General features: G+C 35.3%; 1 protein-coding gene across 1 annotated transcript in view; it reads right to left on the bottom strand.

Annotated features, from left to right (window-relative positions):
* LOC141438914 (uncharacterized) overlaps positions 1–27035 on the bottom strand; it is a 75616-nt gene that overhangs the window by 5519 nt on the left and 43062 nt on the right. The window contains exons 5-8 of the mRNA XM_074102973.1: positions 22477–22556; positions 17309–17442; positions 12786–12985; positions 1395–1491 (exon numbers count right to left, since the gene is read on the bottom strand). Coding sequence (XP_073959074.1) covers positions 1395–1491; positions 12786–12985; positions 17309–17442; positions 22477–22556 — 511 coding nt within the window. The remainder of the gene's footprint in view (positions 1–1394; positions 1492–12785; positions 12986–17308; positions 17443–22476; positions 22557–27035) is intronic.

Below are 27035 nucleotides of genomic sequence, written 5' to 3'. Positions count from 1 at the left end.
AGAAAACCAGGACACACTTGTGAAGAAATTAAATAATGTGTGAGAAGTTCCCAAACGAACTGGGTCCACGTGGGAACAACGGCTTAAGCTTCTCATTCTGAGAGACTGTATTTTTCATTGGAATGTTATAAGCTGAAGTAAGTAAAATATTTCAAAAACTGTGCTGCTTGTCTTCTACAAAAAATCCAGTTTGTAAAACTCTTTAAAGTCAACTTGTGACACTCTCCCGACCCCAGGACTTACAAAGCTTTAAGCTTTTACAGGGCTTTAGCGCTCTTAGACTGTCTTAAGTATCTAAAATACCGGCATCTAACGGTTAGTACAGCAACTGGAGCTATGTTAAACGGAGCTTAATTCTACGTTTAACTACTTGGGACCTAATAACGTAGCGTTTACGGAAATTGTTTTTTACGGTAACAACTGCGTTATGTAGATTTGGGAGTGGCATCTTCGATAGTCGGTTACCTTCATGGAAGGAAACAAATAAATGTTTCAGTAGAAAATATGTATAGAAATGTGTACCAAAGTAAGTTTTTCGCGATTTGTATTTGAACTGGAAGTATACGTTACTTAAATATAAATGATTATTGTCCCTATCCCTTTGGACCTGCATCATAAAACACAACATGTTTTTTACATATTATATGATAGATTGAATTCCCGATCGAGATAAACAATGGATCGTCATTTCTTTTGAATTTTTCAGCATTTAAAATTGAGTTAAAGTAATTGGAAAGGTTTTTCCATCGGATTTTGTGATTCAAAACATAATGTGTCTTTTCTGGACAAAGATCAAAATACCGAGTAGAATTTCTTCATAGGTATGTTCTAATATTGTAAATTCTTTGAATTAAATGAATAAAAAAATTATGTTCCGAAGTATTAAATAGTAAATCAGTTGCATCCACTTATCCGTATGTACTATGACGTTTGGGTTGAGTTGAGGCTCTGAGGTTAGAAATAGGTAACCTAATTAACACGTTTTATTCATCTTTGTCCAAAGGTTGGAGACATGTTGTATGGTCATACTTTTAAAGAAGTGTAAGTTGAAACATTTAATAACCACAATTACACTCCTGAAAATATTTCCAAGTCTGTTTAGTCAAACTAACACAATCACCTTCTTAAATATTCCGAATAAATTTAAAACACCTTGTATAAGATGGTTTGCCTCAATATGTCTTTTTTGCCATTTTTTTCTATACAAAGGTATTATACTTAAATTCCAAATAGTCATAACAAGCAAAGCTACTTGAACCCAAGATTTATATCCAAGATATTGCATTAATCCCCATAAAAAGTATCCCCTAAGCTTTCAGAAATATACGTTACCATTTCGGTAACATAATTCCTCCATATGTCTCTGTGTCTTGGAGACGAAATATGTTTCGTACCTTGTAATACATGTACTCTCGCAACTGCTCTCATTTGGAGGGGGGATTGTAGGAAGCAGGTGTAGTTCCCGGCGTCTTCTACTTTGAGTCTTGCTACCTGTGAAATAAGGGTTAGGATGAGAGGGGTTTTTGTTTCGTTTCGACTGTACATATTTTGTTGAAAGTTTTAGGTTGATGTGAGATGTTAAAAGTATGAACTGTGTGCATTTTTAGGAAGGTATAACGTGTTATTTTTGATTTCAGTTAACATTAAGGTAACATTCAACAGTCAATCAATTCAGTTAATTTTTCCGTTAAGACTAAGGGCCTGACTCTTACTAATGAAACTGAAACAATTACTTTGCCTTACTTTACCTTATGATAGCTACGTTTATGCAAAATAATAATAATAATAATGCTTTATTTCACAAAACATAACATTTTACATAGTTATAGGTACTGTCCTTCAGACTCCGAACTACGCGAAGCCTGTATCTCGGTAGTTGCGAGTGCGGATTTACATTTGCGTTAAGTAAAATAAGATAGAGAGGCTAATATAATAGTTAAGTATTTATGCAACTGTATCGTAATAGGATACCTGTATTTAATCGTAATAGGGTGACATGAGTGTTTTAAGGCCTAATTACGTACGGATTTACATTTGCGTTAAGTAAAATAAGATAGAGAGGCTAATAGTTATTTATGCAACTGTATCGTAGGATACCTGTATTTAATCGTAACAGGGTGACATGAGTGTTTTAAGGCCTAATTACGTATACAATATTTTATCTACATCCATATTATATTAAATCCTCTATCATGCGTTTAGGAACCATTGAGAGTGGCCTGCATTAACGAGAACTAGGTATGTCTGCCCCACGAGCTGCGCCCGCTGCGCGCGCGATGACCTGCTGCTGCTCGTGCGCCCCTGACCACACCGGTACTGTAATGATGTATGAAATCTCATTATGATATAGATTTCTGTATCGTAATGACCATTACTATACTCCCGTGTTCATAATAGAATCCAATTTTTTTTTTTTTATTTCACCGGCTGTCTTACTCTCCACGCCGAAACACAACAGTGCAAGCACTGCTGCTTCACGGCAGGATTATCAATGTCGTAATGCTGGTCATGTTTATGGTTTTTGTATGCATAATGGAGGATTTACTATAATGGGTGTAGATAAAATTATATTAATATTCGTAAATAAACCTGTTCATGTGTGTGTGTGTGTGTGTGTGTGTGTGTGTGTGTGTGTGTGTGTGTGTGTGTGTTGTTTAAAGATGCGTGTTCATTGAGTTTCTCCACCTCTACAACAGTGTATACACACACAAATCACACAAACTCATCTATCACCACCACCAAACTACACATTACCAGAGCTCATCTTCAGAGCAACACAACTGTACACCATGCTACCAGATGTTAGACTAACAAACCACAACAACCGTTTGAAACTAAGTACCCACGTATATTTTATCTAAAACAAAACTTAACTACCAACAAAATATTAATAAAATTTAAACGTCATATAAAACTAAAATAAAAATAAATATATATCATGGGACACTTTACACTAATTGACCTAGTCCCAAAGAAAGCAAGGCTTGTACTATGGATACAAGGCACGGGACTACCTTTAATTTTTATTTATGTACGGTCAAGGAGTTAAATTCAGTAAACGTCATAGTGACATCGCATTAATTAACAAGGAAAGTCGTAATGACTTTTCCTTTGAAAAGGTTCCATGGTGGCCCATGAATTAAACTCCTTGAATGTACTATCAAGGCGTGTTATATTAACTGCTATTGCTGAAATTATATCCAAGCCGTAGCAAGGGAGATGATACAAAATGTACCTGCTCATTTATTAATGAGCAGCTCAATATTTTAAGCTATCATAAGGTCGCGGGTGAGCAAAGAAATTCTTTTAGTTCATTGATATGGACCTCCGCTAAGTCACACCTGATTCAATATACCTAGTAATATTTTTTGAAATAGTTAAAATTACTTGTACATACAGACATTAAACTAACCTAAAATAAAAGAGGCAAATGGAATTTCTGACGTTTTCAATTATTTAATTAACACCTTCTTTTTATAATCTTCTACTTACGTACAACAATAGCAAGACAAGACATAATCCTGTCTCAAACAACGAAGCCTAAGTAAAAGGCTAATATGCATTTAAGGTAGATACGAAAGGCCAATGTCATTAATTTAAAAGTACCGTCTCAAAGCTTTAGATCAAGACAAAACAAGTCTTGGCAGACTGATTTTGCCAGATGCTAAGCAGTCGGTCTGAGGAGCGAAAAGCAATTTAAACTAGTTTATTGATACTACGGATCGTGTTCAAGTTAAACATTAAACAGATTATTTAAGTCGAAATCTTCTATTCCTTTGCTTAATTAAGTTAGCTACCTGGACGACGGAGTCACGAAACAGAAAGGTACCTACTGGAAGTCAATCTCATGTATGTACTTCACTTTTCATACCTACGTTCGGCGGGCGCTCTAGGGTTGTCAACTATGGCTTATGCACAAAAAACTATCGTGGCACTCGTATCTAGTTGTTGGATTTATTGTTGAGAATGAAACGAGAAGAATGGAAATAATTTATTGAAACAGGCGTTACTTTGCGGAGGTCCATATCAATGAACTAAAAGAACTTCCTTGCTCACCCGCGACCTTTACCTTTGCTTAGAATGGAAATATAAATTAATAATAACTAAAATATTTTAATGTTAATGTGTTGTATTGTATTGTAAAACTTATTGTACATTAAAAATTTGTCACAGAAAATATCTTGCGACGATTTCGACATTGGCGAAATGCACGATTATTAGGTATATTTTAAAGTGTAATAAAGTCACATTCTCCATTATTGTACAAAAAAGTTCACAGACGCGTGTCTCAAGCGGATGGCACTCGCGCTGGCACTGGTCCCAACCGGTCCGAGATTTCGAGTCCGTGAGCAGTGTCCATGTGTGCGTTGCTCGAGCGCACTTTGTATGTAGATTGAATTCTATACTTATCTATTTTGTGACGGAGTGTTGCTCGGGCAAAATTCGAAAACGTTATCCAGGGATAACAGCAAGCTCGTTTATCCACCATATGTCAGCAACGCATTCTTTCTTGGCACACACAGTGCGTAGAAATTGGTCTAGATAAACTGGTTGTAGTTGGCAACACTGAAGGAAGAGGATCACGCGGTCGTTCACCAACAAGATGGACCGGTCAAGTGAAAGAGACGTCGTCCGAATTCTACACGGTTGTAAGAGACGCGCTCGACAGGAACAGGTGAAGGCACATTATCCGCTCCAGATGGAACCCTGGTGCTGATAACGATCCTCAGACATGAGGAACCGACCCAAGGTAGAGAGAGAGAACATCAAGTTAGATAGATAGTACGCCTTCGAAACACTCTGATAGCAAGTTTAAATTACATGAAATAAAAAATACAGGTATACCTACTATACCTCGTTTACCTATAACCTTACTAAATTTAACTTAACCTTAACTTAGAAAAAGTTGAAGAACTGTCATTCCAAAGTTCAATATCTCAAAAAAGGCCGGAACTGATTTTTATTAAACATATAGCTATGTATAGAACCACCGCAAGGAAACTCACTTACAAACATCACGCCTATATTCCCAAATGGGGTAGACAGAGCACACGAAACGTTACCGCTTCGGAGCCATTTTTAGCAATTTTAGGTTTTAAGTTTGACAACGGTACAAATAGTGACAACAAACAAATAGTGCAAGGAAACTCGTAACGAAAAAAAACCGCATTGAAATCGGTCTTTCTGTTTGAGAGCTATGAAGCCACAGACAGACAGCTTTTTGAGCTGGAGGTTAAAAGTGTTGAATATATTAGATTTAACTATGATATGGTAGCCTAATGGTAGCCTAGTGTGGTGTAACTTTGGCAGTCTAGTGTGGTGTAACCTTGGTAGTATAGTGTGGTACAACCTTAGTAGTCTTGTGTGGTGTAACCTTGGTAGTCTAGTGTAATTCCAACTGTTGTTTCTCGAGCAGATGATCATAGGTTCGAATCCGCACTCGCACATTGAGTTATTCGAAATTCATGACATTTTGCGAATTCAGTATGAGTAAATGTAATATTCAATTCAGTGGTGACTTAAATAAAATCACTCTATGGCGGAAATTTTTAATGGTCCCTGGGGGAAAAGCACTCGCAATACTGTAGATAGGAAATTTTTCTCGAGGAAAACATTCCTTTGTTTTTTTAAAAGAAACAATACTCATTAAAAGGTTTTAGAAAAATGTTTTTTTTTTTCACATTTAGTTAAAATAAATTACAAAGAAAGTTTACATTATTGTTTCCTTTCATTTTATTTAGGTACCATGTTTCTTGAAGAGATTTGATACCTAATTCCGAGCCTGATATTATTTTGTTTTTTAGTCAGTTCGATCCCCGGGTTTGGCAAGTATAGAAGGTTTCATTTTTATTTTAAATAAGAAATTATTTTCTTAAAGTAAAGTTTCCTATCTTCAGTATTTATACTATTTCCTTTCTAAGTGGCGTTATTTTTTTCCAGAGTGGTGTTTTTTTTTAATGATACATTTAAAACTACTAAGTACATTAGAAATAAGTAGTATAAATGTTACTATTTATACTCTAATGATGTAATTATTATGATAATAATGTGAGTATAATATTATTTAGGGGTGCTGGAAAGTTTCATACACATTATATATAAGTAGGGCATATTTAAGTGGCCACTTTAGGTGAGGCAAATATATTACCGTAATTTACCGAACGGAGGTAAAAACAACTGGGTTTTCGTGGGTGGGGCGAATACAAGCGAGTTATCAAATTTCTCTATATTCCTCGAAGAACCAAAGTCGGCGACATAACTCAAAGAACATTTAGGTTGAGGTGGCATCAACGGGCCACACTACGAATAATAAATAACCATTGGGGGAAAAGTGTTTTCGAGCGATGACTACGAGCCGGAAGACGAGACATTGGCAGACTTTCCATCAGATGGACTGACAACATCGCAAGCGTTGCGAAGAATCGGTGGATAAAGATGTCAAATTGACTTGAACTGTGACTCAAATTGACTTGAACTGTGACATTTCAAAAGGAGGCTTTTGTTCACCAGTGGACGTCTTCCACTTCTTAACGATGACAATAAAGCTTTTATTATTGTTGTGGAAAAGAAAAGTCACGCAGCAAACTCTTACATTTTGCAAAAAATTTAGAACTTCATCACAATCTTTTTCTCTCTGTGTACTTATCTGTTTTCTGTATCGCTTACTATTTCACACACTCACACACAAACATCACGCCTGTATTCCCAAATGGGTTAGGCAGAGCACACGAAACGTTACCGCTTCGGAGCCACATTTAGCAATTTTAGGTTTAAAGATTGACAAAAAAAGGTACAATAGTGACAGGTTGCTAGCCTGTCGCCTTCGGTGTACCTTAACCTATATCCTCAGTTCCCTCTTACGCCATCCACGGAAGAAATGGAGAGGTGTAATTCTAACCTGACACCACATGGGTTTACTATTTCTGGTGTACAATATGAAGAGTCTTTGTATTGTATTGTATCGTTCGCCGGAAGACGACCACTGCGCGACATTGGAATCTCCAAAAGAACGTCGCCAAACGTACGTACGTGAACTTTCGCATTTATAACCACGCGTATTTAACGACCAAATGGCCAAGTGGTTAGAGAACCTGACTACGAAGCTTGAGGGGTTCGATTCCCGGCCTGGGCAGATATTTGTATGAATAATACGAATGTTTGTTCTCGGGTCTTGGATGTTTAATATGTATTTAAGTATGTATTTATCTATATAAGTATGTTTATCCGTTGCCTGGTATTTACCCATAGTACAAGCTTTTTGCTTAGTTTGGGACTATAATAGGTCAATTGGTGTCAGGTGTCCCATGATATTTATTTTATTTTTATAATACAAGTGGGATAGGAATCCCACTAATATTATAAATGCGAAAGTTTGTAAGTCTGTTTGTCTGTTTGTTGCTTTATGGCGTTTAAACCGCTGAACCCATTTAGATTAAATTCGGTATACAGATAGTGAGTCCCGGGGAGTATCCGAAGGACATAGGATATTTTTTATCCCGGAAAATTGGATAGTTCCCGCGGGATAGCGATAGCCGAATTCTATGTGGACGGGTAACGGCTAGTTTTAATATATATAGAAGGTGCTTAATTAAACCGCTACAATAGGCACCTCGCCCAAAAAGGTAGCCTACAGCTATAACACGGTATATCATCATACGCTTTGGAGTATCACACTGACTATAAAGGCGCGCAGACATAATTGTGTTGGCTTAAGAAATATATACTGTGCACTGAAAGCACTGAACAAAGTTCCCTGTCCTCATACTCATAAGGCACAAAGTGGCTCGTTAGTGGCTTGGAGTGCCATAATCTAATGGTGATTCTCACCTTGATGTTTGATGATAATAGGGTAGATACTTACCGGCGAAGAAATGAGGATTTATTTTTTCTTTTCTGAATGAGCGGAGTGAAACAAGCGTGTTTTCTTTTTCCTCAACCCAATGATCTAATTATGACAGTAGTTTGATCAAGTACCTTTTCGAATTCAAGGCAAGATTATGGAAAAAGCGCTAATGATATAGTAAATATTAAAGAGATATTTTATTATGATTCGAATGTTTGTTTTCGGGTTCTTTATCGTAACATGATTTAGTTTTTGTATAAATTTGACGATCCTTTTGTGAATTTCTTATAACTAACTGAGATGTGTTTATAATGTATTTTTTCAAAAGGTAATAAAAACAGTCCTATACTTAACAAACTTATACCTACATAAAATAAAAAACTTACATAAAATAAAAATAGAACCTAAAACTAAAACAAATTACATAAAGGGTAACCCTTAGGCAAGGTCCCGGCGTTTTCTCTTTGAATAGCTGGGCTAATTCTTTGTCCGAGGAAGCTGCCAGCTCTTCGGTCACCTGTGAAGTCTACTAATCTTTTCGAAATTTCTTTAAAAAGTTCTAAAGCGCTAGGGTCTTGGATGTTTAATATGTATTTAAGTATGTATTTATCTATATAAGTATGTTTATCCTTATATAGATTGACACCAGTTGACGTACTATAGATATCTAAGTCTAAGTCTAAGTGTCTCATGAATCCCATGATATTATTATTATCTAATAGTGACTAAATTCCCCTGCTTTTTTAGTGTCCTTTCGTTTCAAATTTTAAACTGATGGAATCATTCTTCGTCTGTGTTTGATAAAGATGAGTACCAAATTTAAGGCTATTTTTTGCTTTTTTTAGTATTTGTAAGAGACAAGAATGCAGTTTTTTTTATTATTCGACTGGATGGCAAACGAGCAAGTGGGTCTCCTGATGGTAAGAGATCACCACCGCCCATAATAAGCATCTGCAACACCAGGGGTATTGCAGATGCGTTGCCAATCTAGAGGCCTAAAATGGGATACCTCAAGTGCCAGTAATTTCACCGGCTGTCTTATTCTCCACGCCGAAACCCAACCAGTGTAAGCACTGCTGCTTCACAGCAGGATTAGCAAGCAAGATGGTGGTAGCAATCCGGGCGGACCTTGTACAAGGTCCTACCACCTGCAAACGCGACGCAGATTCCGCAGACGAGAGGATAACGGATCTCAAATTCTTAAGTCTACCAGTGATCATGATGCATGCAACTGCGTTGAAATATTCAACTGTAATCATGATTTGCATGTCTTAAAAAATATCATCATCTCGGCTTAATACGTCCCACTGCCAAGCACATGCTTCTTCTCAGAATGAAAGGCCTTCAGTCGAAGTTCCCACGCGAGCTTCCGGATCGAAAACTTTACACCCACCATTAAATTTCTTTGCAAGTTTGCGCAGGCTGCCTCAAGATGTTTTCCTTTACCGCAAAGATCATTGTAAATTTCAATTGTAGGTACATAAATACCCAAGAAACTCAGAGGTGTAAACCCGGGCTGGAATGCACGACCCTCTGTTTGAGAACCCATGTGCCAAGCCACTGGGCTACTGTTAAAAATATACAACTTCCTTGCTGTTCTCATATTTTATGTCTAAGAAAGTTACTAGCAAGTTTATTACAGCACTCTCCTTTACAGTTGCCTAGCATTAGCGTTTAGTGCTAGCGCTATAATAATAAACAAGTGATAATTTTACTTGTCACTTCCAATCCATCTTGCTCCTTCATAGGCTGTGTTTCCACCAGTGATGCGCGAGGATGTGTTGCGAGGAATGTGTTTTTCATAAACCAATAGAAAGGTTATCTAGTGTTTGCCCGAAAGTAATATGCTATAATTTCATTTTCCCGAAGTTCATATACCCGAAACTTCATTTGCCCGAATGTTTCGTTTACTAGAAATTTTATTTGATCTATTCTTATTTTCCCGAAAATAAGATGCCATAATGATACGAATGCAATACGTATTGCTTTAAATATTATTAAGTGCAATAATATTATTTGATAGAATATTCAAACACCATATTAAATAGTGTTTATTTTGATTATGATTGATTAAAATTGCCTTTTTCTGTTACTAATCTATCTATTATCTTTATTATCCGGGCTGCTATAAAAAAATACCTAACGATTCGCTACGCTCCGCTTCGCTCCCGCCTTAGCCTTCTAAACCTAACCTATCCGAGTCTCTTCTGCTCCGAACCGTCTTGCTCGCTCGCTTCGCTCGCTCGCACAAATCAAATGTCGCAATTCTATCCTAACCTATGTGGGTAAAATTTCCCTAATTCAAAGGCTTGTTTGACGTATGGGATTTATCAGTATATAGTATCGATACTCACCATTTACATGGATGGCAAATGACATTATGGCATGTGATACTTATGGCTTACAATGATTATCAAAAATGAAATTATTGAAATAATATTATGGGAAACAAAGATTCTGTCATTTGATTAATATGGTAAACAATGAGTAGTGCAAATGAATTTATAAGAAAGAATATTATGGTGGTTGTATATTATAGCACATGAAATTCGGGCAAGTGAAGGTATACCCAATAGAAACGCTTCATTTACCTATTACATATACCAACCTTGCACATCACTGCTCTGGTGGAAAAATACATTCCTCGCAACACATCCTCGCACATCTCTGGTTGAAATGCAGAAATGGCGTTATACTTTCAGTAATTATGTTTTAAAATTAAACTTTGCGTAACTAGTCTGTGATACCTATTTTTGTCGTGGAAGCTGTGGTGGTTTAGCTGGTGGCCCGTGGTCTCTTAAGCTGAGGATCCGATCCGCTGAAATCCGATCTCGCATCTTTTGATTTTTTATCGAATTTACATTTCAAATTTACCGCGCGCTTTACTAGAAGGAAATCATCAAATCTTACCTGAGATAATTTATTTTAAATAAATTAGATTAATTATTATAACATAATTATTAAAAGCGCATTATACCACGTAATATTATTTAAATATGCGTTATTTTGGAGGATTTGGTCATTATATTTAAACGTAATTTTTAGAGAAACCTTTGTTAAATTTAACGCATGAAAACGCAGATTTACATATAAAACAAAAAATAATTTTAAAATGATGTCAGATTATATTGTTTTCAAATTTCGCGATTTTCACCTAGGTATGCGTAGTTATTATTGCAACAGGGTCTTAAATGTCACATAATTATTTCGAAAATACAAACTGAGACATGGATGCACAGAATACATACACAACACAACATAATAACGACACGACATAATTATTTATTTATTTTAAGAACGTACGTTATTGAGTATATACTCGTAGGTAAACCAAAAACAATATAAAGACCTCGAGGTTCATAAACATTTATAGGAACTAAAAGTTTTTAAAAACTAATGTGAGTACTTAAGTAAATTAAAAGTCGACAAAACTAGGCTTAGTACAAGATATTATTGCAGAGGCCTAATCTCCTAGTAAACAAAACAAAAATTAAAATTGTAATTTCAATTTTGTACCTATTTAACAACTTAACAATATTTTAATTGTTCGTCATCATCTTCATCATAATTGTTGGACATATGCCTCTCGCATAGACCTCCAGGTGCTTCGGATTCGGTTCATTTCAATTATTAGGTAATTTGAAAAAAAAAACAGTTTTTTTAATCATGACCTGCCATTTAATTATAATTGTGTACGAAATAACGTTATAAGTGGATAAAAATTGTAAATTAATTTCAGCGCTATCAACTTAATTAGTGGACAATGGACCAAATTGGAGTAATTGACAGTTAATTCTATAAAATTTACGTGAAATTAGGTTATTTTTAACAGAGCTAACAGTTCGATCGACGTCAATTTTATATTATGTTACTAAATTTTATTTGTGTACAATACACTAACTATCTTTTACGTATGGCTTCACACGCGCAAACAATTAGGTGTAGCAGTTACATGAAATTCCGGCATTTTGCAAAAACTCCCGTGGGAATTCCGAAAAATTAATGCGTGCTGTACTCGGTCTTATTATTACTTAGGGTGCATCCAGACGACTGTCATTTTTTTATTTGTGAGTCGCGTAGTTTCAGTGGCATAATTTGTGTTTCATAAAAAAGTCTTATTTGTGTGCAACTCATTTTGAGTCGCCGGGTGGCACAAATTGGATTTTTGTATAAAACCGAATGCAGAAGAAATTACGCGACCGAAAATACACGACTCACAACTCAAAGTTACACTCGTCTCGGCTTGACTTATATCTCGCCTGGCAGGTAGGTTCATATAGGTCACGTCACTGCTTCTACCGGGTTCTGCCTTTTCACAGAATTATCGTTTGCCAACTGTTTTATTTCCCAACTCTCAATTTTCTCCGAAACCAAAAATATTTCGCAGTGTATTTTCTTATGCTTTTATATACCTAACAGTATGTAGGTAAGGTAAGGTTTCTGTTATGAAAGTTCCGAAAAAAACCATGTTTTCATAGAAAATCGTGAGTTGGGAAATGAAACCAGTTCGGAATCACGAGTTGGGAAAAGGCAGAGAACAATGTGTCAGCAACACTGCTTTTTTTATAGATTAGTACATTTTGAAACATCTACAAATTTTAAGTCGGAGGGCCTCCGCTAAGTTTCGTGTCATCCAGAGCAGCGCTGCGTAGGACGGGTCTCTGCCCTATTGAATACATGCCACGTGGGCGCCCGCGCCGTGCACCCGCGCGTCAGGCCGCGCTTGTAGACATCCGTTGTTTCCACCGGACAACGGACCGTCTTTTTGTAGGAATTGTGGTTTTGTATGGCTCACAATGAATGTGTGTAGATACACCGGACACTAGTCCGGCGACGAAGCCATACAACACCGCAAAAAAGCTCCGTTGTCAGGAGAAGAAAACAACGGACGTCTACAAGCGGCCTTAGCCGAGGCCTGTATACGTAGTTACCGATTTTTTACCTGTAAGTGACTGGTGAGAGTCAAATGGTCAGTATCGATGAGAACCCCTCCTCGTATTTCATCTAGAGGCGCGGTACTGTTCCCCCGGAACCAGTGCATCGCTGGCACGTCCTGGGAGTGGAGATGCAGCACCGCGCATTTGAGGGAGAGCGTCTCTCCCGTCTCCAGGAAGGCTTCTTTGGACATTATGATCTCTGGTGCTGAAACCAAAGTGCACTGTTAGGGTTAGCGATACCACTCTCCAGGGCCGGGTTTAGAGATCTGGAGGCCTTGGAGCAACGGAAACAAAGGGAGCGGAGGCCTCTAAGACGAGAAAATACTTTTTGAAAAAAAATGCCTCTATTTTGGGGATTCCCCTCCCAAGTGGAGGTTCCGGACCTGTAGCCTTGCATACAGTCCCTTGAATCTGGCTCTGCCGAAGATGTGACAGAATTTTGTGAAAACATCTGTTTATTTGGATAAAATAATCTTTCAGATAAAATAAAGGTAATTTAATTTATAAGAGACTAGTGTAACAGCATGATAATCATATTATAAAAAACCAGCCAAGTGCGAGTCGGACTCGCGCACGAAGGGTTCCGTACCATTATCTATACAACAATTTATTTAATTTAATTATTTATTTTTAAAGTGAATATACGACTATATTTTATGAACATTTCAAGCATCTACCTGTTGCCGTTATTAATATCGAGCAAAAAATGGCAAAAAAGTACGTTTATTGTATGGGAGCCCCCCTTAAATATTTATTTTATTCTGTTTTTAGTATTTGTTGTTGTAGCGGCCACAGGTATACATAATCTGTGAAAATTTCAACTGTCTATCACGGTTCATGAGATACAGCCTGGTGACAAACGGACGGACAGCGAAGTCTTAGTAATAGGGTTTCCGTTTTTACACTAAAAAGAAAAGTATAGTGAATTTATACCAGATCAAATCAGCAACTAGAGCTAATGATTCATGCTAGCAAAGTCGCAACAAAGGCCACTTTATTTTTTTTTTGGTCTAAACTTTTCCAAAGACTTTTCTAGTTCTCAATATATAAACCCCCTTGCAAAAAAATAGGGCACCTATTTTTTTCAGATTTTTAGGCATTGAAGCTAAGAAAGTAAGCTTTCATGCACATAAAATACACAAACCATAGGTGCCCGTTTTTTTGCAAGAAGTTTTATTGTTTATTGTGCAAAATTCGAAGTTTATTTTATTTCGCAGAGTAATCGGTGAGAATTGCTAACAAAACTCCAGTTTCACTGATCGAGGTTCGACAGGAACTAATGCTTGGCCGATCCGAACCATTCCGCCTCTATTTGGATTAAACTACACCCAAATCCATTTATATAACTGGGTTAAACGTCTCCGTTTTATTGCTGAATTTACTAGTACTAATATTTATTTACTAGTTTTTAAAGTATTATGAATGAGAGATAATAATTACAGTCCGGTAAATTGAAGTATGATAATGTTTGAGCGTTCATTGTGATAAGCTTCATGATGTACATGTAAAATTGTTAATTTTGAAAGGTTTTTTTTTATATAATTAAAAAAAACATGTTTTCACGGTTTTATGCTGAAATATCTTTCAATGTACATTTTACTGTAATCTATTCATATACCTAGTATTCATAAGTTGTATGGAAATGAAAAGTACACAATTAAAACACTATATTCAACAAAAATAAAAATGTGATTAAAATTTCACAATTTAATTTAAGATATTCGAACCATCTTGATCTTTTGGCCGATTTCGGTTACACATAGATTGATTAAAAATTTAGGTTACCTATTTATGCTTTACCTCGTTTAAAATGGCATTCTAATTTAATGTAATCTAAAATCAATGTTCTACTCAAAGATAATATCATCTATGTAGGAAACCGAAAATGTCAATGCCATTCACAGCTATGAAGCTTCATCTATAGTCTTAACACCTGTGACGTCATATCCCAACAATGGTCTTCCTCACGTTGGGTTTGAATACGGAATCAAGTAGGGAATCACTTCACGTTCACCTTTCAATGTCTATAAAGCTATATTAGCTATAAGTATACAGGGTGGCCCATTTAATTGAAGACTAAGACATACGAAGATCTGTTCATTAGGAACCATGTTATCGATTTTAATAACAAGAAAAACTGCATTTATATATTTAAAAAAAACTTGTACTCAACTCGGGAATCGAAGCCTGAAGTTTTGAAAAATAAAACTTGCTTACATTATTCATCATCCCAGCCTATATACGTCCCACTGCTGGGCACAGGCCTCCTCTCAGAACAAGAGGGCTTGGGCCATAGTTCCCACGCGGGCCCAGTGCGGATTGGGAACTTCACACACACCATTGAATTGCTTCGCAGGTTTGTGCAGGTTTTCTCACGATGTTTTCCTTCACCGCAAAGCTCGTGGTAAATTTCAAATGTAATTCCGCACATGAATTTCGAAAAACTCAGAGGTGCGAGCCGGGGTTTGAACCCACGACCCTCTGCTTGAGAGGCGATAGGTCAAACCACTAGGCCACCACGGCTTCTACATTATTAAAGAATATGAAAACAATGCATTTTATTCATTCCAGATATCGTGTTTCACAGAAACATTTATGGCTTATGACCCACACTCTATCGATATCCAAATAGAAAACTATTTTAAGTTTTTTTATAAGCCATAAATGTTTTTATGAAACACGATATCTAGAATGAATAAAATGCATTGTTTTCATATTCTTTAATAATGTAAGTAAGTTTTATTTTACAAAACTTCCTGGTTCGATTCCCGTCCTTAGAAGAACCTAGAACAAGTTATTTTTCATGTTTGAATGCAGTTTTTCTTGTTACTGAAATCGATGACATGGTTCCTAAGAACAGATCTTCGTATGTCTTATAGTTTCAGACTTTACCATACTGACCGATCTAAATGAGCCACCCTGTATAGGTAGCATTCCGTGCGCTGTTTCAGAATAGAATGGAACTTTCTCTTCCCGGGGGTATCGTAAAACTGATCTGATGTAAAAATGGGCGCTTACTATAGCCACGTGCAATTGTGAAACGTGCACGAGACAGAAATAGAAATAGGGATATATTTTACTTGAATTAAGTTTCGTAGCCGTAAAAAAATTACGTTTTACTTAAGTTTTAGATTTAAACTTTAGATTAACACTTAATGATAAATTTTATGCCACTGACAAATACAATGCCGCGCTTGTTTGTTTGGACAAAATATCAGCATCACAAATAGATAAATGCCGCATAAAATTTGTCAGTGAGTGATGAAACGGTTCTTAAAACTTTAAAAATTCTAGAAAAGGTGGTACGACAGGTTGCATTGTAAAAGATTTGGCGAAAGCGCTGCCGTATTCCTCATTAAAATTTGACAAATGAGGTGTCGTTTAAAGTCTTGATTATTTGCTGATTGTATTATAATTTTACAATATAGGCTATGTCACGTCACATTAATTTGAATATTGCTCTCTCTAGCGGACATGAAGTCAAGAACTAGAAAAAAAGTTTAAAAACAAAAAAGCCGAGTGAGAACAAAATCGCGGTCTGTATATATTTTAAAGTTCGAAAATATTATCTAAGAAACTTAAGAGTACAGTCGTGGTCGCGTGCACTTTGCCTCAGGGCATTGCTGAGAAGTAATCAAATTTTTGGATGGCTTGCGATCATTAGCATACAGACTATAAAAAATACAAAACTATCAAATGGAACCATTCGATGATACTCAATAGCACTTTAAAACAACACCACCAAAGCACTTCAACAGAAAAACAGCAACGCGTATCGCCCATTAAAAACAGACTATATTTCTCTTAAAAGTATTTCGCAAAAAGCCTCTTAGAAGATAAAAACGAACAATATATAATGACTCACGGCTTGAGTTACGTAAGCTATTAGAGAAGCCCAAGAGAGAGCAGTACAATTCTTTCTAGGCTTAATATTGCTAGCGACAATGTAGACAACCGATAAACATTGATATCCCTGGAGGTTACTATAGATTTCATTTCCCTAGGACACCGACAATGGCGTGGCAATTTTGCGGATATTTTGTTTATAGATTAGATGCGATTATTCTGATGAGATGTATCAGAAATTTGAAATCATGAGACGGTTTGCACTGAGAATAAAAACTCTTTATGTACGTAAAACTTTAAATAAAAGAAAAGATTAACAAACAAAGAATATAAAGACGAAGATATATTTTTCAACTTCTAATAATTTTATTGCTAACCTGATTTACAAATGGAGTGGATTTTATTTATTAATTTTAATATATATATACGTGTAAGAATTAATGGTTAGTCGAATGAGATGATGGCATAATATGGGAGATGGAGTGAATGTAACTATTTCAGCAATACTACTTATTTTAGTCTTTCGCGTGCGATCGTGGTGAAAACGTATTGGTTTTCAAAAATTATGTGTTTCTAGGGTTTAACTTGAAATATAGGGCTATTTCGTCCATTGAAGTATTTTTCTTTAAAATCAGTTCAATATATAGGAATATATTCATTTAAAACAGAATTATTTACTTACGATGTACAGTCAGCCTTACCCGCCTCAACATAGGCGGGTGTGTGGATACATGGCAGCAGTAGATACCAGAGTCTTGTACTCTGGCATCTGAGAGCGCTAACCGCCAATTATCGCCTGCCAGGTCTACTCTATACCTGTTCGAAAAGAACATAGCCATAAAATACTTAAGTACAACACTAACCAAATAAAAAAAATGGCTCAACTCACAATTTTATGCCAAGAAATTCAGTTTTTTCGGAAGACCATTTTAAGGGGTGAGTGCAGTCCTGATGACTTCTAATTGTGCGTTGAGTCCAATTTTTTTTTAGTATTATATAATTATGTCTCACGAGAGCTTATGTAATATTTAAGACAACAAATAAAAATATTAACGACACAACTTTGTTTTATCAACACATTCCACTGATATAATGGTATTTTTTTATTACTTTTCATGCATTTCATAAAAACACAAATACTTCTTTGGGTTATTAGTATTTTTTTCTTGGTGGTAGTACAGCCTATTGAAATTCATATTACGTCAAGAACAATTCTTAAATTCCTTTGGTATTCAAATGCTATTTTTAGATATTAAAGTTTAAGTAGTTTTATATCGGTGTTATTATTTTTCCCCAACTACTTTCTCGACTCCCTCTATGATTACGACATTAAACTATGCTCCAATAACTTATATTTATGTGACGTATATTATTAACACGTCGATCGAATAAGCTCTGGCAAACCAATATCTGTTCCTTCCCTCAATCTAATATCTCAACGCGTATTGACGAGGGTCAAAAATTCACGGCGGTCGGCATTAAATGAGCTGACGTGACCTACAGTATTATAAGGGCAGCTAGATGTAGTGAACGGTCTGAGTGCCTACTCAAGTGTGGCGTGTGGCGGGGCGTGTGGCGTTCATTTTTTACCCAACTGCGAAGAAGGAGGGTTATGGGTTTTGACCCGTATGTATGTAAGTATGTATGTATGTATCCTATGTTCTCTCGTAACTACTCAACAGCTGAACCGATTTTGATAAATGATACGTCATTGGATTCGTCTTAATGACGCGAGTAATACTGGGTACCTACATAAAATTCTTTAAAAAAATGGCTGATTTTTGGCGCCTAATTGTGTTTTCAATTATTTTTTTATTCAAAGCTATTTAGTTAACGAGTAGGGTATCAAAATGAAGGGATTTATACATGTCATGTGTTTTTATTTACCATTTTTCTCAAAAATATCAAAAAGTATGAAATAAAACAATAAATTTAAAAAAAAAACAAAACCCGACTGCGTTAAAAATACTAAAAAGAAGAAAACAAGACGTGGACGTAGTGGTCTAGAACTCTGTGAAGTAGCTAACTTAAACTTCAACAGTCGGGACCCATTCAAATCGCGACCTGCTCAAAAATTCTTAGTAGGTTAATTTTTTTACACATGCAAACGTATAGGACTAGCCGCAGCGTGCACTGAAGTCGCTCTTTCGTTCGCATGTGTTTTTAACGTGAACGCCAAACGCCCCTCCTCCCCAAACGCCGAATTTGAGCGGGCACTCAGGTTGTACTACATTTAGGCTACTACCTAAATATATATATGCTGCACATGCGATATAATATTGAGCTAAGCACAATTGTAACTGACAATTAAACAACTCTAGCAACTTGGTTTTTATCGTCTTTCTACGGCTGATTCACTTTCTATTAATGGTCTGATGTTATAATCTAATGCTCCGATTTTTTTGTTCGCAACCAACATTGTCAAAAAAGTATACTTAGCCATTGTGCTAAGAAACGTTTTTCTTTTCTATTAAGAACAAATAAAAAATCTACACCATAATACAGCGTCTTGTAAAAAATATTGCGCAAGTTGCCATTTCTGAGATAAGTGGCCGAGTCAGAAACGGTTTTAAGATATTATATTGTATTACAGAAATAATGGTCGCTTTCTTTCGGCAGTATTATTTTTGCCAAACTGGAGCATAATCATAATGTAACCTAATCAATCGCCCGTTTTCTAGTTTTGCAAGACTTAATCTTGTTTAAACCATGACCCAGTTACTTACGTGAAATAAATTATATTATTATTATTAAACTGAACAACTTTCTCCAAGAAACATAGGAAAAAAACATACTCACATACAATAGTAGATTGTACAACAAGAGCATAAAACGAGCCATTTCACCAAGGCGTTCGTATAGCTGACCGAGCGGGTACGGCGAGGGTGAATAGACACGTCGAGGGGAAAATGGGCTTAATGCCCCAGTTTTATACTCTTACAATTGCGAGGAGATGAAATAAAAACAGTGGGAACATTGTTCTGCTACCTTTTTTTTCATGCATTGCTAATATAATTCTAAATGTTTAGTGTTATTGATTTATTTTGATTAATTTGATTGATTTTTATATGATATAACACTAAACATATATACATATATTTTAAATAAGTTTTTGTGGCCTTGGTCTTAGACAAAGATTTTACTTTATGCACTAGAACATAAAAAGTCATTTTATGTCGCCTAGACCCAGCATAAACACGAACTTTACGAGCATGAGAAGTGAAAAATGATTTGGTTAGCTGACCGAATTACTATGGAAAGGCAAAAAAAAAATCGTTTTTTTGGCCTATGTTCCTTGGACAAAGTTCAAGTTGAAGCCACACTATCACCTGTTTAAGTATCGTCACATCATTTTGGTACACCCCCCCAGTATATTATCGATTACTAATTAAAAAAATAGGTATTTCGAAAAACTTCTTCTTTTCAAAACTAAATGAGATTAAAAGGACAGTAGAAAACATTTTTTTTTCAAATCTTTATAAATGAAGTTCTGGATAACAAACAAAACATATTAGCCCAATTATATTATTATTAGGAACCTTCTTCTTTTCTAAGTAATTTAAAAGTGAACAAAAACAGTAACTCTAAGAATCAAAGCAGTTCGCTAATTCGCTACATTATTCGGTTATATAAATACACAAACCAACCTCATTAAAATGATCGTTAATTAAATTTATTTTTCCTGGGCTTATAATAATTCTGTTTAATGACACACTCTGGTAATTATGGTAACCCGACCCTTGGGATTAAGGGCCTACTGTTTAGTTATTTACGTCTAGCGAAAGCCTTTGAGGATAATGAAGTATTTGAGCAAATTAAAAGTTAAATATTTTGAGATAAATGAAGGAATCAAATAAATATCATGGAACGCTTGACACCAATTGACCTAGTCCCAAAGTAGGCAAAGCTTGCTTTATGGATACTAGGTAACGGATAAACATACTTATATAGATAGATACATATAGAATATATACTAAACACCCAAAACTCGAAAACAAACATTCGTATTTTTCATATAATTACGGCCCGAAAGGATATAAGCAACAGTTTGTACTATAATATTGAGAAAAGTAAAGCCAGATAAAATCATCATCGCATTTAATGCAAATGCAACAGACTTAAAGAAGTTTTTTAAAGTAAAAAAGTAAAAAAAAACTTTATTTGTAAACACAAGAATGCTACACATACAACAAAAACAGTACATACAAACTAACACAAGTTTTAAACTTGCACTGCGACTCCACAAACACACAAAACAACGATAGCGATATATATTTTATTTTTGTTCAGCAATGTTCGAAATGAAATGATTTATATTGCTGGAACATCACAGGTTTTACTTGTACATGTTAGGTGGGTGCAGTTACATGAATGCATGCTCCGCCATAATATGGCACGCAAAAGTCTTAATCTAAATAATATATCTATATCTAATGTTAATTATGTTACACAAATTTCATTAAAATAATTACAAATTATATCAATTAAACAAAATTAAATTAAACTAAGTAATGTCAAATGAAATGAAATTATAACGCAATTATAAATTAAATACAATTCTAGTCTATTCATACAATGTTTCAAAATATTCTTTAAGACTGTAAAATGGTCGTATACGTAAAAAAGATTTTAATTTATTTGAAAATTCATTTACATTGTTACATTGCTTTATGTCTTCATTAAAAAAAAATATAGATTTTCATTCCATTATATTCAATGCTTCTTTTTAATAAACTGTACATAGTTCCTAGAATTAGGCAGATGGATGTCAAAGTTACATTTTGCTCTACGTGGCCTATTGATTCTTCTACATGGTGTAATCATAAACTTGTTTTTGTGAATCAAAATGCATACCAGATAGATATACTGTATACAGGGCTATAACAGTGAGTATACCATGTTTTACAAACAGTGGACGGCAGTGCACTGGCTCCAGCAAATACTAATTTGTCATGTCGTGTTCGATATTAGTATGTATATAGGAGTATAGACTCATCTCTTCCCTGAATGTAAGATCGGGGCTGCACTGTTCTTCAATGCTTACGAAAAACTCCGGATTGCAGCTCTGTGGAAGGCAAGTTGCCACAATACGAACCCTAAACCAAAAACCACTACCACTTTGTCAAGATTGTAGCAGGTTAGAAAAATTGGTCATAAAAGAGCCGAGAGCATCATAGGATGCTATTTATCCCGCGAAAGCATTTGATACCTTTAAGAAACATCAGCGCCATCTATCGGGAAATTTACTGACTAATTTTAGATCCAGTCAGAGACGAGGCAATCGGGTCACTTGTTTGAAAAATACAGTGACATTGCCAGTCTTTTTGATCACTTTGGTCCATTAGGTCAAATTCCCTAAATGTCCCCGAATGTATTTACCATATATTACCTATATTAAAATTTAGTACATAGGTAAGTTTACTACCTATTTATCTCGCGGACCGTCACACTCCCGTGAACTTTATATTAGGTAGGTAATTCATATTAAGTAATTTACCTTCATTTGACCTACAGACTTATACAAGCCCTGCTTAATGAAATAATGCACTTTAGTTCTATTTATGCTTCTTTATTATCCCCAAAGGATTTTTCATACATCGTAATAATTAAAAGAAAACATGTATGAATCGATTGTGTGGCGCTTAGTGCAATATTTGTGGCAAATACCAATTATGTGGCGTGAGCTCCTAGAGGAAGGACTCCAAAATAGTCCGAAACATGTCCAGCTAAACTGGGTTAAAGACCTGAGTTATCCTTTCTATTTCACTATGAGTGAGTCTAAAATCAATTTGCATTATCTAAACAGATAATCAATTCTTAAACTAGGATTTCTATAGGTACTAAATTTACCTTGAATCCGCAGTATGTGTGTCTAAATCCAGAGTAAGGAGCTCCAAGTGCTCCTCATCGGAAACTCTGAGCCAGGATACCTGAAACAATTGCTTTGGTGGATCAAAATTATCTCGCACAATCTCTGGGTGGATCAAGATTGTTTGTTTGTTCGAAATTCCGCCAATTTACCAGTTTCTACGTAAATATTGGTCGTGGTTTTACTGTAGTTTGCTGGCGTATTTAAATTTAAACTTACTTCTGCTCACGGCTTCGCTCAAGTTCATATCCCGTGAGAGTTTTGCAAAATACGTTCTTACTGTTGGCAACCCCCAACAATAAGGTACTATCATATGACGACTGTGGATGGGACTCTTTTTCCCTTTTCTATGCACCTATAACTATAACTTCAATTTTTATTCATTTAAAACCCCAGTACGCCGAAACGAGCTTCCTACATAAAATAAAGAGTCTGCTCAACACTTATTTTTTGTCTAGATTCAGTTTTAGACGAGTCTAAATTAGGCGAACTAAATTGACAGTTCAAAATGTTACCAGACATAGCAAAAAAATAATAGGCCCAATATGTCGTTATAACTTTGTGTAGACGCAGAATGAAAATGTTTGTCACTTTTGGACTTTATTTTCATAGCTTTAAGTCTAAAAACAACAAAATGGATAACAATAAATGAAAAATAAATCAATAACGTAACGAAAATTTCACAATAATGGAGAAAGTTCCGAGCAAACTGACTGCATTTATGTCGAATGACATATAATGAAATGTCAATCAAACAAAATGGCGGATCCTTTCAAATGTTCAATTTTTTTTTTCAAAATATTGAAATGATTTATTTTATTATTATTTCGTATTACTTAATTTTTTCTCACATCGATATTAAGTTTTTTTAAATATCGATATTACAGCACTGATGAAACTGTGGCAACATTTAAATGTAAGAACTGTAAAATTGGTTCGCCTTATTCTGGACTCGAGTACCTATAGATAGTAAAGGACTATTTTTTCGTGTTAAGATTCATTGGTCGCGGCTTAAGCTATATTAAAGAGTTTGTACATTTTGTGAACCTATTTTCTACACGTTACCAAAATATCCAAAAAAAAAATACCAAAACCGAAATTATTTATATTCCACGCTTGTAATTTTCCATTACAATCAAACTAAATTGGAATGATTATTTGAACAATTTGCAGGCAATAGCTAGTAATAACTTAATATGCGAAAATTACTCAATCTGTCTGCCTGTAATATTTTCACTCCTAAACTGCTAAACCTGACTTTGGCATGCTGCCTTGGTAAAGATGTTACATACTTTTTACCCCTTGAAATAATAAAGTGGAAAAGAGGTATACCTTTATACCCGTTATCTGTAAAAATATTAGTCAAAACTTTGCTTCTTCACATATAAACTGTAATATCACTCCAGGATTCCTACTCAATTCATAAATAATATATTAATACCTACTAAAAGTAATTTCTCCTTTATATTATTAGCTCTCCTTTATATGATGATTATTAGCTTCAATTATTATAAACGGCTCTTGATTGGCTAATACAATTAGTTATTAACCAATGAGAGAACTCGATACACCTAAACCGGGCCACGTATTCCTGGGATTAACTGTGATACAATAGTGGAATGCGATTCATGAGCAGTCATTAACAAGTTCGATTCATTAATGCTTCGAGTCTGTATGTTTAATTTATACTATCAACATTAACCAAATGTCCCTGTAATGAACGGGGAGCCGCGTAGAATACATTTACACTAATCGTTGTGCCTGTAGAATTATGGTATAGTGTATTTGGGCTATTGAATCAATTTGTATACGTAATTAGTGTTGTGTAAGTGATTATTTTGAAATGTTTTAGAGGGATTTAAAACTGTTTAGGTAGGTTTGAAAAAGGTTGAAAGTTTGATTTATATTCATTATACTTTGTGCTATATTTATATGAATAATACGAATGCTTGTTCTCGGGTCTTGGATGTTTAATATGTATTTAAGTATGCATGTATCTATATAATTATGTTTATCCGTTGCCTAGTATCCATAGTACAAGCTTTGCTTAGTTTGGGACTAGGTCAATTGGTATCAAGTGAAGTGTCCTATGATATTTATTATTATTTATTTATTATATAATACAGTAGATACTAGATGGGTACCTATCTACTGCATTTCTTTTTACATATTTACGTTTTCTTTTTATGTCTGTGATGTACAGCAGAAACATAATGATCAATAATGATATTATCCATAGAAATATCAAAATGAATTATGGAAAGTCACACATTTTAACTTTATACAAATAAATTCTGTAAAATTTTTTGGTTGATCAATTTCGCTTAGCAAAATAAATGTACATTTCAAGTAATTTTTAAAATCATAAGTTCATTTTCTTCTACATAATTTTGTGTTTCTATGTGGTAATAGTTATCTCGTCTTTGATTATTTTTAAAGATAGATAAACACATTCAATATAAAATTAATGTTACCTATACATTTCTATTGGATTGCGATAAATCATTTAGGTATATTAGCATTGTATGTTATTATTACTGCTACAAATTTAATCAAAATTGGTCCATTTTTTTCGTACACTGCTGTACTATTTGAATTTTGTCGATAAATTCTTCGCTACATACCTACAAGTGTAGTCCTGCATATTACTTAAAATCTAAAAATAATGCCACTTGTATCTTAAAAACTATGTCCACCAAAAGACGCGCTGTATCATTTTTCATCTAAAATCAATAGCTGGCCTGATTGATCGCAAACGAATGGGTTTTGTTTCCGATAAATCTCCAATATGTCGTTCCGTTGCGCTGTCGGGCATGATACTATAAGCCCGTGCTCAACCATGTCTCAGTACCGCCTCGGGAAAAGCATTTAAATATAGATGCTCTTTTAGAATGTGCGAGAAATGGCGGAAATTTCTTGATAACATTATAAAGCAAAGCGAACTAGATTCCACATTTTTTTACTGAACGTCAATTTTGAAAATATTACAAAGTTTGTCAGAGAGTGAGAGAAGTGTACCTACGTTATTGTAGAAAATTAACTCACACTTCTCTCATCGCAAGGTGAAATATGGCTAGATGGCGTTAATATCGAGCGGTTCGTTTCACGCTACAGTCCGTTCAGTCACAATAGGGATGGGTTATACTTGCTAAATCGCGCACCTGGGCTTAAAAGTACGTCCACCTTCTCATTCCAGGTGCAGAAACCAGGTATCAAAATACTTTCAAAGTATTTTCTGTCCAACGCAACGAGTCGAATACTTGCTTCCTTGCAAGATTAAATTAAACCAGATTATACAGATAAGATTCAAAATATTTCAATCAAGACGTAAAATACTTTGAAAGCATTTTATTTCACGTATAAGCACAATCTGAACCTTATGTGTATGAATATAAGATATAATTTTCGAGTTCGACGTACTTACTTTGAAGGGACAGTATACTTTAAGGAAAAATACTTTTAAGCCTTGCAAGTATATCGGGTCGGTACCTGGTTGGTATACTTGCAAGGAAATATCTGGTATCAATACCTGGTAACGTAAATACGCACCATCTCTAAGTAACAGCCATGGTCCGTTACAGTTAGTACGTTGTTTTGCGATTGGCTCATTTAGTTATTTAACCAATCACACACGTGACGCAAATGTCAAAGTTGTCATAGAAACCTCACGATACTAGCGCCAAATAACCTGACACCAGAAACCCTCATTCTGCAACCTGACCAGAAGCCATATTGCCTAACGTTTCGACGCTCGTGATCGCAATCAAATGACAGTTTTTGTATGCGAAATCAGTCATTTCATTGCGATCGCGAGCGTCAGAAACATAAGGCTATACGGCATCTGGTTAATAAATAAAAATAAATAATGTCTTAGAGCAACGCGGGCTCCCTACGAAAGGGAGTAGCCATTCGCCACGTTCCCCTCTGTCAAAGTACAGGCCCAACTGGGCATACGAATTTTATAAAACAAAGCGCGCTCGGATGCAGTTTTAAAAATGCCGAATTGTTCAGTTTTTTGCTGTAAAAAGAGATCTGGGACATCAAGCTTGCAAAAAGATGGTGTTACATTTCACATGTAAGTAAATTGTTATTGTATTATTGTTATTTAATTACATTTAAACAACAAAGTCGCACATTATTGTCCGATTCGTTAACCAACATCGAGTCCGCTAATCCGTACAAATTTCGGATCGGTCAAGCGATAAATCCGACTTTTCGCCGATGAACAACTTAGTGATGTTACTGTCAATGTGTGAGTTTTGAGTCTCCTGTACACGAATTATTAGTGTATTGTTGAATTATTTATGTGTTAACTTCGTCATTACAGTCAGTTGGCAGTTTTGTTTTTGCATGTAGGTAAGTTTGCGGAACTGCACTTGTGCCACAGAATAACTAATAGTACTACCGTACTGCTTGTGTGCACATTTCCCCCCCGCAAGAAACGCCAGAACTATTTAAAGGTAATCTACCCCTAAGGCTACTCCGTTCCGGTAGGAAGCCTGCGATGCTATAAGAAATAATTTACATGTATGGTTAATTA

Source organism: Choristoneura fumiferana, chromosome 20 (assembly GCF_025370935.1).
Source record: "Choristoneura fumiferana chromosome 20, NRCan_CFum_1, whole genome shotgun sequence".
NCBI lineage: Eukaryota > Metazoa > Arthropoda > Insecta > Lepidoptera > Tortricidae > Choristoneura > Choristoneura fumiferana.
The sequence above is the reverse complement of the archived record's forward strand: the minus strand, read 5'-3'. Positions and strand labels throughout refer to the sequence as shown.